Source organism: Malurus melanocephalus, unplaced genomic scaffold (assembly GCF_030028575.1).
Source record: "Malurus melanocephalus ecotype Western Australia unplaced genomic scaffold, MMel_1.1 scaffold_408, whole genome shotgun sequence".
Taxonomy (NCBI): domain Eukaryota; kingdom Metazoa; phylum Chordata; class Aves; order Passeriformes; family Maluridae; genus Malurus; species Malurus melanocephalus.
In genome coordinates this window covers 483,834-499,084 of record NW_026623640.1, presented here as the reverse complement: position 1 = coordinate 499,084, position 15,251 = coordinate 483,834, and the positions used below count along the sequence as shown (strand labels likewise).

General features: G+C 37.0%; 1 protein-coding gene across 1 annotated transcript in view; it reads right to left on the bottom strand.

The window, feature by feature from the left end:
* The window catches only part of RYR2 (ryanodine receptor 2), a 288,052-nt gene that overhangs the window by 77,818 nt on the left and 194,983 nt on the right, over positions 1-15,251 (bottom strand). Inside the window, exons 60-64 of the mRNA XM_057379481.1 lie at positions 11,622-11,737; positions 9,991-10,055; positions 7,915-8,036; positions 4,649-4,698; positions 1,141-1,201 (exon numbers count right to left, since the gene is read on the bottom strand). Of these exons, the coding sequence (XP_057235464.1) occupies positions 1,141-1,201; positions 4,649-4,698; positions 7,915-8,036; positions 9,991-10,055; positions 11,622-11,737 (414 nt within the window). The remainder of the gene's footprint in view (positions 1-1,140; positions 1,202-4,648; positions 4,699-7,914; positions 8,037-9,990; positions 10,056-11,621; positions 11,738-15,251) is intronic.

Genomic DNA, 15,251 nt, shown 5'->3' with positions numbered 1-15,251 from the left:
AGAAATTATAAAGAAAATTTTATCCTTAAAGAAAATATCCATTTTGGCATGCATGAAATAAATCAAAGTGATATTCTTTTGTAAATTGAGTATCAGTCCATTTTTTCAGTCTGATTGTTTATTTTAAATAGTGAATATATACACTTTCAAGAGCAGCATGTTCAAATTTTCATGTTACCTCTATGAATTCCTTAATCTCCATATGGAGCTATTTTTACAGCTCTACCAAGAGCTGTATTAGTGACCTCCACCTGTATCTGTATTCCATCTGTGTGATTTCATGGAGCATGGACAATTTAAGACAAAAAATCCAAGATACTGCAAACGAAAAGATTACCATACAACAGCTGAGCCATATTAATGGCCATGATCATGACTCCAGCCCATAGTAAATGGAACGTAAAACTTGTCCATAAAAGCCACTGCAAAGGTATTGAGAAAACTAATTATCTGCGCATAATCCAAACAATTTTTTTGAGACTAAAGGCAAAGGGAAAAAAGTTACTTTAAAATTTCCATGGTGACAGTTTAAACTATCCTATTTTGTTTTACAACCACAAAGATCTAAAAATCAGTATGAGCACAGATGGTTGACTTTACTATAAATGAAAAGCAACACAATACTCTCTAATATATCAAGGCTATCTCATCCATAAACTTCATAATAGTAGCTCAGGCAATTCAATTTAATGTAAAAGTAACATTGAATTCTATGCAAAGTGTTTGGTTTTTTTCAAATTAGAAGCTGAATTAATTTTGCAAAGAAGACACACTATGAGACAGATTTACTGTATTCCATGTGCATTTAAATCCCAATTTTTTGGATTAAACATTGTAAGCAAAATAATAAAATATTTCTAACTTCATTGTGGTTTTGAGCAAGTCACATTATTAAATCAAATAAACTAAAAACCAGAAATTTCTGGACACCACTGACCCATAATGAAGTTTAAAGTGTAACACATAAATAGTGTTCTGTCAAATCTAGAAATTAACCTGTTTTGCAATGGGAATTCTTTTCACCACTGTAACTTCTTGAATGTTGAAATTCTGTAGCCTTTCACAGCTAGCCCAAATGTAACTGCACATTAGTCTCTTCAGTGATCTTCCTTGTATTTTAGAAAATATAATCAGTATTACCTTGCATCCAAGGTCTGTCCCAGTATGTGAAGACAGTTGACTATTGATGTTGCATCGTTTCCTAGAGAGGGAGGGAAAATTATCCACCAATTAAGCTATGCATATTGATACTCTGCTAACTGTAACTCGGGATTTAATTAAATAAATGACATAGCAGAAGAGCAACTGAACTTCTGCAAAATTTCAATATTCAAGTTAAAAAACATGCATTTTTTTGTCTTAGCCTTGTTTACACAAATGCAGTAACTAGAGGCAGTAAAGCATCTCGCATCAAATTGCTGAGGCAGTCAAGATGGAAACACTTAAATGTGGAGTTAATCAGAGCTGCAGTGCATTGTATCTGGCTTTTATTTGATTTCTCTAAGTTTTGCTTTAATTAATTCAAGTTTATCTGACTATTTATCTGCCTCCTCTCAGTAACAAAAAAACCTGCTATTGCAGGAAGAAAACACTTATATAAAATGTCATAAAAACAGTGAGTTCCCTGGAGTTCCCCATAAGCTGCAGCCATTTGTAGCTTATTTGGGTGTAGTCCACATGAAAACCAGTCTACGACATAATACATGTATTCCATGATTATTTTTTCCTGCTCAGGTATGTAAAAAGAGGACTTACACACAACAAGCTTTCTATGCATATGCACATTCCAAAATATTGCCATGTACAAGCCTCTTTCCCCTCAGATTTTTTTTTTAAATCCAGGACAGATGCGGGCTACAGAAATTTGAACCACAGACACAGGTAAATTTTTTAATTTACTTTTTTTAATGAAACAATATAAAGATAAAACTGCCTTTTCTTGCTTCTCCTTAAATTCTCTTGATTAAAAAATTAGAAACAAATTGAATGCTTAAGATAGATTTCTAAAAATACTTTTATCTACATTCAGTGATACACTTGTGATCATGCAATGATACAGCAAGCAGATAAGAAAGCTGATGTGACCTAAAAAAATCCTACCAAAACCACCACCCCAAAAGATTAAGGTTTTTTTGTCAGATAGATGTTTTTCCCTTATTTGATGCTCTGCTGGAAGGAATGCCAAGTGCTGATGAAAACAGCACAGGACTGTGCTAATGACAGCAGGTGTGGAGGGAAGTACTCAAAGAACACCAGACTGTGGATTAGACCATCAGAGAATCATAGAATGGCTTGGGTTGGAAGGGACCTTAAAGATCATCAAGGTCCAACCTCCTGCTGCAGATGGACACTTCCCACAAGACCAGGCTTGCACAAAGCCCCATCCAGCCTGGTGTTGAACACTTCCAGGGATGGGGCAGCCACAAATTCTCAGCAACCTGCTCCAGAACAGAATGGCTTTCTAGAAATTTAAACAGTATAAAAATTGAATCAAACTACTTATGTAAATCTGTTCTTTTAAACTGAAAAAATATATATTAAAAGGCTCTGTTCACCAAAATTATTAATTAAAATTGTTCCATTTCAGCCCAGTAATAATAACGAAAATGAATCAATACAGTCTTCCTGAAATACAGCTACAGCTCTCAAACAGAAATTATTATGGTCAAAATCTACTTTTCCATAGTAAAGAAATAATGATTTCATGCTGAATGACAATCCCATAATCTCAATGACACTCTCAGATATCAAATGTGATTTACTGTTTAAGTTCATCCTGGAATATATGCATGCCTAATTTCCCTATTTATCAAATTCCTATATACCTTTTAGTCTACATCACTTACACTAACCATTTTCATAAATGCAACTGTATATTCAGAAGTATCATTCAAATTCACAATAATATAAAATGCCTATATAGCAAAACTATTCTATTTTGCTATTTGTTATAGCAAACTCCACACTATCCATAAAAATTATTATTGAACAACTTTTGTTCAAAGAAGATGCCTTCAAAATGTACAAACAACTTTCTAGGTCCCAGCTGTACTCAGTTATGAGCATTTTCTCCTCTCCCACACAGTCATTGTCTCTGTTGGAATAAGTGCAACTCTCTTGACCAGATTTTCTCACATGATGCAATTCATTATCAGGGGAAGGAAAACTATAAGGTGACTTTGACTTGAGTTGGTAGGTCCATAGAAAACAACTCAGTCATGCTCCATAATCTCACGACCTTGTCATAAATCACGGAAACTTTACTGTGTTGGCATGAAGATTTTGTATTCTGTTAGTTACTGCAGTCTAGGAAATGAGCTAAAAAACCTGTAGCCATCACAAATACTCAGCTGATCCTATCTGACTTAGCACTTGAACCCAGCCAATCAAGAGGAAATAAGCAAGATGAGATGTGGAATAGAAAAGATCTTTTATTTAGTACTGAAGAAAGTTATGACTTAGGTTTCTAATTTTAACCGTGATTCATTTTAGAAAAAAAAAGTCTGAAAACCAAATGCACAAATAACAAAAAAGATTTGTAAAATTTTGATAGTATACCTGAGCTATTTCATTCTTTGAAGAAACAATCTAGGGTATAAATCAGAGTTTATGTGTACATTTGTGATATATTCCACCCTTCAGGAAAAGCTGCAAAAATGCCACACAGATGCAGAAATAACTCCATTCCTCCCATGACATTTTGGATTTATAGGCAAATCCACTCAGCTCCTCCCAAAATATTTAAAAACTATTTTCCAAAAAAAACCTTATGATCTTTCTTCTCAGTTTAACAGTTTTCATAATGGTCTGTAAGCTTTTTAAACCACACTGCTGCAGTGAGTTCCTTCCCTTCACGTTGAATGAAACATGCAGGAATTGAGTTAGATGCATCTTATCATAATCAAATTCTAATTTACCCAATTCACTAGATAATTATCCTATTAGGAACGTTCATGGATGCTGAAGTTTGCACTGCATCCATCATAGAAGCCATGTATGCATAGGATGTACTATTCCAACTCTCCTAGCACCACATAAGAAAAAATTGCAAAGTAAATGACTGTGCCATACATTGCATTTAATGTATACACTCGATATGGACTTCAAAACAACTTCAGTTAAGTGATTTTCACATGGCATAAGACAAACACCAAGCTCCTGCCAAGGTCACATAATCCCAGAAAGAGAGTACACATGTGTATGTGGAGTCAAGCACATCTGGGAATATTCAAGAATTCCACAGAACATCACTAAGCATTTCAGCCCACTTCAAAACTTCCTTAATGACTTTCCTATACAAATGTGCAGTTCTGATTGTCAAATGTTTTTTTTCCAAGTGATTCAGAATAACATAACAAATCAGTAGTTTTAATTTACCCAGCAAAATTCTTTGATAGGATAATGAAACCCAAATATTAGTTAAGATATACAGAGAACTAAACACACCCTCCCCAAACTGAAAACTACAAAAGCTTTTACTTCCATCTAATGAATTCTGTGATCTATCAGTCTAAAGAATTAGTGGTCTATATGGACCATGCATTTCAGCCATGCAACATGCAGCAAAGCAGCTGCACTTAACAAAATGTAAAAATGGCAAAGAAAACCAAGTGATGGCCATGCTAGTATTTGTCAAGGGTCTCCTTACCAAACAGTGAAATCCTATGCCTGACAAGAACTCCAAGTTTGCAGAACAGGCTGAAGACAAAAGAAAAATAAAAAGAGAAGAGAAGGGAAAAGGAAAAAAATAAGGGAGGGAGGAGGGGACAAGAAAGAAAAAAATAACAGCTGATATATGAGCAGGAAAAGCAACATGATGTCACGCAGAAAGAATCAATTGTCTGAGCAGAATGTGGGACAGAATACTAAAGAAAGAATTTTTAAGTGCATATCCTTAATAAACATGGTTAAATAAGCACATATTATAATTAAAAAAACAAACAAAAAAAATTAAAAGCAAAGCTAATTAATATAAAAGCATTTTATACCACAACCGACAAGGAAATAACCATCAAAGCTTTTAAAAGTAAAATGTGATCATTGTGCTATACAAGATACCACTGAAAATTTGAAAACAAAAGGCAAGGGAATCAGATTAACTGAGGTGTGTGGTGGCAAATGTTTGATTAGTTCAATCAGGATCTTGTAAACTTGAACACAGGAAGAATTTATTTTCAAACAAGTTTTTTAAAAAAAACTTAGCATGAAATTTGCCTCTTACATGGTTTAGAACAATATGATGAGCAGCACTCCATTGAAAACAAAGAATGAAATTGTATGTTAATTCACAAAAGTAGGAACAAACTGCCCAACCCCAATTGACCTGTGCTCCAGATTTAGGAGGAATTAGATCAATCTTCATGATATGGTTTGGGGTGAGAATTTGCACCAGGAACATCCATCTTGGTGTTATTATTTTATGCTGCAAATGCCTTCATCTGCTATAAATGACATGAACAATATCATATCATTTTATTAGGCTACTTAATTAATAGGCACATTGGCTATTTATTAGCCTCTGATTTAAAAGCAAAAGACACAATAAGCATGTCTGCACAGCCTATGGATGAGATCTGAACATGCTGTTCCATTGACAGACAAGAGCATGGTGTCAAATGGAAACATTTATGTCCAGAATCACAACAGCCAGGTTAATGTGATATTGAATCCAGCTACTTAGCCATTCCACAGTGATCCACTCTAACAACAGCAACTGCTCTGGTTCAGAAATGAGTCTGCCTGGTGCATGTACAGGGATCTCTGTTCACTTTTTATTCCATGATGCAGACATACACTATATATTCTTTTATGCAGATCTTGGTTCACTGAGCCCAACCTTAAACGATGTAGAGAGGCATATTAGTCAGCATCATATAGATTTTGTRTACATTTGGGGAAAGACATAAATAGCTCACCAATCTTTCTTACTTTCTGGGATGCAAATATTACTCAACTGACTGTACCATTCAGTAGATACTATGCTTCCACAAAGTGAGACTGAAACTATTATCTCCAGTGAATTTAGTTGGGGTTAAATAAATTAATAAATAAAGAAGTCCAAGTTGCCAATACTTAGATTGATTTTCAGAACCAATTTCATACAACTGCAGTAGTGCAAGAAATTGTAACATGCTCTACTGGATACGAAATCCAAAAAAATTAAATTATGAAGAGGCTCGTTACAAATGCCACCACATTTCAGGAAGAAGTCTGACCCATATTTTTCAGCAAAATAGATCTGGATTTACCGTATTTGCTGGTATGGTTACATGGAACATGGAATGGTTATTGCATATGCCAACACCATCACTGCATTATCAATACCCAAAGGTAAACTCTTCCATAGCTTAATGAATGTAAGCTTATCCTCACTGGAGAAGGAAAGCAGCCAGGAACTGCCCTTAGTTTAAAGCAAATTCTATGTAGGAAGTGCACTATAACAATTTTAAAGAGAAAACTCAACAGAAAATTTGAAATTCAACTTTAGTAAGTTCCCTACAATACTCTAGAGGAGAAAAAAACCAAAAACACAAAACAAATAAATGCAGGGAATCTATTAAAATGGCCCAAAACAACCCTTCAGGAAATGGATCATATAATGTAGTTTCTACAATCTTTGTGTCTTGATAATTAAGAAATAAACTGCTCAACAGGATTAGTTATAGCTATTATTCATCCAAGGTTTCCTTGTGTCTGTTTTCTTTTCCTTGGGTGACACATCTAGGTGGCAGGTAACTCAATCAAACATGGCAGCAACTCTGATCTTCTGGCAGGGCTATATGTTTGGGAACCTCACACACCTATAGAGCATATGTGCAGAAATCCTGAGTCTCCACGAAGCAGGTATGCTGATATATGTGACATATTCCAGAAGTAGAGAGTTTATTGGCATGACTTAACAACTGCAAAAATACTGTTATCCAGGATTTTACAGACAGAAAAACAGCAGCTCATAAAGACTGGAAAATTATTTATGTGCATGCATTTTGATACAGTTTTTAAATCCATTAAAGAACACCTTTCAGATAAACTGCCAGATCAAATTTGGCCATGAGATGACACAAGATCAAGACAGCCAATTCTTACATGTGCTTAGTACTCTGCTACAAACTTCACTTGGTATTCACACAATCTTGGCAAGCCCTCCATGTCTGTACGATCACAAACTGGCTGCCAGCCTCAAAATACAGCCATTCAACATCGCATGGTTCATGCCCAACAACAGGCAAAAAGACAACAATCATACATGCACACATTACAGGTATGCAAGAGGTCCCGTGTGAAGCTTGTAATCCACCTTTCTAAAGGGGAAAGGTGGGTTTCAATTCAATCAGAACTGAAATTAAATGAAAACATATCTCAGAGAGATGGTCTTATAAAAAGTGTAGCTTAAGAAAGAATCAAGTGAGTATTTCTGCAATAGCACTACTCATTACTATTCATAAAAGCGAAGAGCAGAAAGAATGTAACTCCCTTATTCTTAATTTTTATGATGGACATTAATAATATTTACTGAAACTCAGATACAAATAAGTTTGGCATTTAAATCTACCCAAAAATTTTGCAGGAATAATGATTTCAGTATATACCTATTTCTGACAGGGAAAATTGATATACAATTGAGTAGCCTGTACCACAGACTGTGCAAGTGCTCTACTGTTGGACATAATGATAAATTTAAGTTCCCTGCATGCTAAAATCATCACCTTTTAAACAGCATATAATAATAACTCTGTACTTCTCTCCAATTTATACAATGGTTTTTCCTAACAGGAAAATAAGGTGAAAGAAGTTTAATTTGTGTGTACATAAAATATTTCTGTGCCTACCACTTCTCACTTTCCCACTAACAACTACTGGTCTTTAAAGACAAACACACATATGCATAGACATTAATATTATTTTAAGCTTTACCTTGTCACCATTTCTTTCTCTTTATTAGAAGCGTGGCCTCCACTGCTGAGAGGCCTACTTGCTGAGGATAAGAAATACAGGCGATGATTTTTAAAATATTGATCGATCAAAGGGAGTACAACCTGAAATTATATCAGAAAGAGTGGTTATCTCAGGAACTTCTTTACTCTGTTCTCTATTATGCTTTGTAAGTCACAGCTAAAGACAGGACATTTCATACAGGTCTTCTGTTTCAAAACCTCTAGCTGTTTGGGTTTTTTCTTTAATAGCCATTCCTCTGAATTTATTTAGTATTCAAGGCACTTAATATGTCATCAAAAAAGGCAGCAGAGAAAAAACTTTACATTATCACTGGGAATTATCTGTGGTTTTTTTTAGGAAGACTACAAGGCAGAAAGTATAATTTAATTTCACCGCACAGTTTAAGGTTTTTCCCATACCACAGAAGCAAACAAAACTGTTGTTCTTAGTTTTTTTAATGTAGGTTTAAAAAAATTCACCTACAACTGTCAGCAAAATAACATCATTTAGTTCTAGATTTTTCAACTAAAACTCCCAAAACATCCTCATTCACTAATGGCATGGTCAGTTTTCCTGTTTACTTCCTGTGGTGATTATTACTCAGTGCCCTATGCAGGTGTCAGCCAGGAGGAGATCCAAAATAAATGGCCAGAAAGAAAATATGTGATTACTTCCTTTTTGGAGCATGGCTCACAAGAAAGTGGAATGCTAGCTTCTGGGTCATCAGCTTGGAAGTACTCTAAGGTGTGGAAATTACAACTTACAGCAAAGATACCAGGGTAAGAAAATATTGCAAACAGTTGCCTTTTCTTATTAACTAATGAATGCAAAAGGCATTTTGAATATACTAATATACAACCTTTCACATGGGAAAGGCATGAACAGATTTTCTTGGTTTATAATATGTAAAATCTTGCCAGAAAAAGGAGAATTTTGCTGAGAGGAACCTCATGACTGTTGGAGGAAAGTGCAAAGTCCTGCACCTGGGGAGGAATAAATCCAGTTACCAGCACACATGGAGGGCTAATTAGCTCAAAAACCGTTTTGCAAAGAAGGGGGTCCTCAGTTTACAGTAAACAGACCATGAGCCAAAAACACAATCTTACTGCAAAGGCAGCCAACAGCATCCAGATTGCATTAGACAGATTGCATTAGTTCCTCCTCTCTATTCAACACTGGTGAGACCACATCTGAAGTGCTGTGCCTGGTTCTGGGCTTCCCAGCACAAGAGAAACATTGACATACCGGAGAGAATCCAGTGAAGGGTCACAAGGATGATTAAGAAACTAGAGAATCTTTCAAAGGACAAGAGATTGAGGAAGCTGGGACTCTAGCCTGGAGAAGAGAAGGCTCAGGGAGGATCTTGCCAATGTGTATAAATATCTGAAGGGAAGGGGTGAAGAAGATGGCGCCAGGCTCTTTCCAGCTGTGACAGGACCAGAATCAATGGGCACAAACTGAAACACAGTAGGTTTTTTCTGACCATCAGGAAACATTTTTTTACTGTCAGGGTGACTGAGCACCAGCACAGGTTGTCCAGAGAGACTGTGGAGTGTCAACCCTTGAAGATACTCAAAAGACGGACATGGTTCTCTGACACTGCTAAGCAAAGGGCCCTTCCAACCTCAGCCAGTGTGACTCCGTGATGGACACAACAGCATGGTTTTAAAAACAGATAAATAACTACCATGACACTGACAGATACACAGCTGTGTTCATTCCAATAACTATTGCTCACATTTACTTACCTGAAGACTGCAAAAGAGAAAAATCTCTAACATTAGACTAAGCGAGAAGACAGGAAATGTAGGGAGCTTATGATTAACATCAAATGAGTAGCTGCATATCATGCAGCAGGAAATAATGAGAATAAGAAAAAAAATCCTGTAATTTTCCTACGTCTGTACTTCATCCTACATTGTTTTCAAGCTATTTTTATTACTGCCATTTTTAATTAATAAAAGAATGAATTGTAGCAATAACAGTCACTAAAAAATGCATTCTCACTTCCATTACTCACTACATTGACAAAGAATAAGCAAAAATATACTGTACTTTGGCAAAAAACTTGATTTCTTGTTCATATGGGAATTGCTCTCCTTTGCCTCTGCTGCCACCATCTGCAGAGAGAAAAAAAGTACGTTCCTGGTCATATATCCCAATTACTGTCTACTTGCATATTTCTCAGGAAGTTACACTACAAACAAATAATACTGGTCATCTTTAGATGTAGATTTAAGGTATCTCAAACATCATATGCACTAGGTCAAGTGGCATTTTATGACTACTTTGTGAGAGGAAGAGTAACAGCAAATAAAATGTATAAAGAGTAATGGTCCAAATCTTCATCAAATTATAGGCATCTCGTATGCAAAGAGATATGGATCCAAAGAGATATGGATATCTTTGTGAGAAAAAGGTCTGTTGCTATTTACCTTGTGCTGTTACAGGTGACAATTTGGAAGCCTAAACTCATATTCTAATGAAACACCTTTCTCCAGTTATTTCCAGGAGAAACAGAATTAACAAATTTTAATTCCTAACAAAATTAATGGTTAGGTCTACCCAGCTGAAATTTAAATTGCTTCATTCTTCTCTTACTATACAAATCAAAACCTCTTTCAATATAAAATCTGGTACAGCTGCCAAACTATTTATCGTTTATTTATTGTCTTCTTTGCATTAATCTATTGAGGGATGGTATTTGTTCCACCAATGTTTCTACTGTTTCAGTATTTACTTATTCATTATGATTCTCACAATTACTCCAAATTTATACAATTAAGAATGATGAATTTATGGTAATCAGGCATTAGGAGCAGAAGTAACCTGCTGAGTTATCAAGACCAGATTTTTCCTACTGTAAGTAACAATGGCATATTATAACTCATAAATTTGAAAAATTTCTACATCAAAATGAGATTGTTTTTTAGGTGAGCGTTGATTTCTTCAATCTCTCTGATGTTCCTGTTTCTAATATTTTCATTTACATCATATATGACTAGGAGGCACAGTATATGCTATATGTCATTGCAACTCCCATGGTCATAACAGAAGTTGCATCTGGCCAGGTTTTTTTGGCTTTTACTGCTCATGTAAGAAGTTGACTTGGGTCACCAAACTTTTGTATTTTTTTATCTAAGCCAAAAGCAGATAAAGTTAAAGCAGATAAATCCTTTATAGCACTATATATGTTGACAAAACAAGTGCCCAGTGTTTGTGAAAGAATATTCCCATTATGGGAGTTTGCTGAAGAGGTTTCTCTACTCCCTTTTCCAGCTAAAATTTCAGAATAGCACAAATGACTGGTTTCATTTGCTCTCTGAAAATGGGATTACATATGAATAGTAACTATTTATGTGCACTATTAATGTGCACATCTCTTTGCTTAGAGATTATAGTTTATAGTTATTATAGTTGCATAAATGCAAGGGGGCAGCTAGTTTTCTTTTTCAAAGAATGAAAGCCAAAAATTTTGTCTGAAAATTTTTAATCTGATGAATGAAAATGGGAAACCAGAATGAATGGCAATCACATAACTCCAAAATTCATTACCTTCAACCATAGGAAATTAAAGGGAAAACTAGTCCAGGAATGCACCAATTTTTTTATGGTTTTTTTTTCTGGTTGTTGTTATAACATTGGACATCTTAATTGTTTTAAAAAATGTGCAAGGGGTAGTATACCAAACTCCAGAATGTACTGATGGGCTTCATCCACATATCTTATAAGCTGCTGAAGGAAACTGTAGGCAAAGCGTTTCTCAATGGAAGGCGTGTCTAATTCCAGGTCCTTAAGTCCTCTGTAAAAAGAAGCAAGTAGATTTTTACACAAGCAGAAGTACTCAAAGCAGTTTTACCTCTCCATGTAGTCTACATTTTCTCTAGAAATTACTATCTGCTTATTAATGAAAGATTTTTTGTGTGTTTGATGTAAAGAGTACTCTTTCACTTACTTAGGTTTTGAAGAATTTGTTAAGACACAACTAGATTTCCAAGCTAGAGGGTTAGAAAGAAACTTAGATTTGTCAATCAAAGTAATCCACTATTACTACAATTTTTTTCCATTACTTGTAAGGCATTATTGTCTCACATTTCCCTCCAAGAATTGATTCTTGGGTGAGGGAGTTTTGAAGTCGCCAAAATAATTTGATTTAAAGAAAGCAGAAGTAAATCTAATATTCATTATTATGACTTTTCCCCAAAAGACCAGTTTGCAAAAAAAAAAAAACGCCACCTCCAAATAGCTATGTAGCATTTGTGAAAAATCAGAGGAAAACCGAAACAATGTGATGGAATCGATTTTCCAGCATGCTCCATCACAGTTACTAGTCTGTGATTGAAAACACATCTTCTTTCAACAAGAACGAATCTCCAAAGTGTGAATCCATGACATGGGCTTATGTCCCCAGCACAAGCTGGCACTGGCATAAATCTTGATAACTCAGGATCAGGACTTAATATATGGCACACAAAGAAGCTGTACTCAAGCAGCAAGGGAATCAGTCACACCGCATCTCCCCCTGCCAGAGCACCAACATTACTACTCAGCTGGGTTGCAAGTTTAAAAAGCATATCTACTGCATGCATGCTGAATAGAACTGCCTGTGTAGTGCACATTTATGCTTTCAATTAATACATTGATGAAGGTAGGGTACATGTGGAGGCCGAAAGCCGGCATTCCTGCCTTGCAGGTCCTGAATCTGAAATTCAGCAGATCACGTTGTATGCCTGAGACCTGGGAAACAGAAGGGAGTCTGAGAGCCTATATGAAGGAGGATGTTACCATAACAACGTGACCTTGGCTACCTCTAGGAAAGGGAGAATGGAATGTTGAACGAGATAAAGCAGATGCCCAGGACAGAAGCAAAAATCATAAACATTAACGACACTGCAGCTTTTGCAAACACACCGATCATATGCTGGTGAGTAGAAAAGTGGCTTCCAACTAGCCAATAGATATTTGCCATAAATGCGGAAGACTTAGTATACACTTGTTGCTAAATAGATAAAAGGGGCTCAGCCTCGTAATAAAGTAGTCATAGTTGTCTGTCTATCTGTGTCTGTTATTTCATGTCACGCAGTCCGTCTCTACTGCGACAGGAATAGATTCAGAAAAGTTTTCAGGAACCAAAACAGCTTTCTCAGCTGTTGATGCCAGTAAGGGTACAATAAGTCTGCTTCATTAAGGCTATCTGATCAAGTGTCATGGTTTTATTTGGTCCAATTTTTAGTGGTGGGGAATGGGATCAGGAAACCACAAAGATGGCTGCTGAGAGAAATTCTGGGGGGTGTCTCCTTCTTCTTCTGAAGAAGAAGAAAAAGGAGCCCTACCCCCCTCCTGTGTGTAGAGCCAATCCATCTTTGGCTCTGGGTTSATGGACAGGCTGCCCACCAGGCCTGGACCAACTGCACAAGCTGGTTACACCTCTGTGATGATGTATTAAGTACTATTTAAGGAAGAATTCAAAACAAGATAGATGCGGCTGCCATGTTTAGCTTAGGTTGATAGCATGTAGTTTTAGTATCTTGCACCGGAAAAAAACAGAGTAGGAGGGTGAGGAAATGTAAGAAGAAAAATGGAGACTAAAGATCACAGAACAGTAAGGAGAAGCTGTGCCCTTGCGGTGGTTCTCAAACATGGAGGAGATAAATTGTTCTTGAAAAGGACTATTTCCATCATATTGAGAGAGACCTGTATAGAGAAGTAAAGCGACCTTGCTGTGAGGGAAAAAAAATCCTGGCCTTCTGAGGACTGGATTGATTTGACTAGAAGCCAAGAGAAAGAGAAGAGGTTTGCTCCCCCCATGAAGTTTTGATGTAGAAGAAGCTGTGTTTTGTGTTCTGCCAGGAGGTTTGTGATAATCGGACTCACGTCACTRAAAAAAAACAACATGGGCCTTGAAGGACATTTCTTTTCTTTTCTTTTCTCCTGCGAGGTAAAGAAATTCCTTTTCCTGCTATTTAGCAGTTATACATTGACTGTTTCTCGGAAAAGACTACTCCCACAGCTGGCTGTAAGAATGTTTTCTCCTCTATGCTCAACGACAACTGAGTGTTTTGATCTGTGTTAGACTTTCATTCTCCCGCCCCCCTGTGTGTGAGGGACAACATAGGAGGGGTGGAGAGGGGACTTGGAAAAAGAGACAGGTCCCCCTGGAAAGGATAATGAGCGTCTTAAATTTTCCATTTTATTTTTTTTCTTCTCTTTGTAAATATCCCTATATCTGTTTTCCCACCCAGTGCCGTAATACTTTTTAGTAGTGTGTAGTAATAAATCTATTTTGCAACTTAAGTCATGCAGCCTGTTTGACTATCTCTGTGGAGCACATAGGTATCTGTCTCCCAATTATGTTTATCTCAAAGCCATAAATTCTTGGGTTAATTGGGTTTTCGCTCTCGCTCTCCCTTCTCCCTCTCCGGTGGGAGGGAAAGGGAGGGAACGTTGTGGGCACAGTTCAAACCACAACATTTTCTGGTGTTTCCGCCCGGTTTGGGGAAAAAATCAGGTTTTAAACCCACGACATCAAGGAACTCCTCAATGCAAAGGGGGTGAAAAGAAAACCCATAAATAAGAATACCTAGAGACAAATCTGATAGACAGATAAAGGAGGCAATGCTGGACAACAAAAGTCTCCAGTTTACTAATTAGGGGATCGTTAAGAAACTTGTGGATACTAGACCACCAGCTGGAGTCAGGCCTGGGGTGGAGGTTCCCCCAGGTCTGTGACAAAGGGATGAATGAAAGTCACAAGCATTAGTAGTTGGAGTGGCCATAGCTTTGGGGAACATCCCTATGAGCCCTACAGACCCTGAGCTCAGAGTGCACCTTCAGTAGGGAACTGGCACAAGTGCATTTGGCAGTACCATTGGAGTCGGACAGTCAGGAGCATAAAGCAGTATCTGCAACTGCAGAAACTGGAAGTCCCAATTGCCTGCCACTGGGGTGGGAATGCTGTGGTCCAGAAAAAATCCAGCCAATGTGAAGGAGCAGAGTCAGTAAGAGGAGTGAGGGTTTCTGCACCAGCAGCTGGAGTGGGACTGCGGGTCACAAGTCATGTGCCTGAGTGCCATGTGCTTGGCAGGCGGTGACTGTTTCTATCTTCCCTAAACCCAGTTTGCTTGAGGGTGCAGAGACCTGAATGGTCTCTGTCAAATAAAGACTGCGAAAAAATATGAGCAAGGAAGAAAGTATGGGGGGAGCAGACAAAATTAAAACATGGATCAGGAGGTCCTTGTTTTTTCAGACAAGGCAGTTGTCAAAGGTGCAGCAAGTGCATTAAGTTTCACTCCACAGAAAGGCCTGCATTTGGCCAG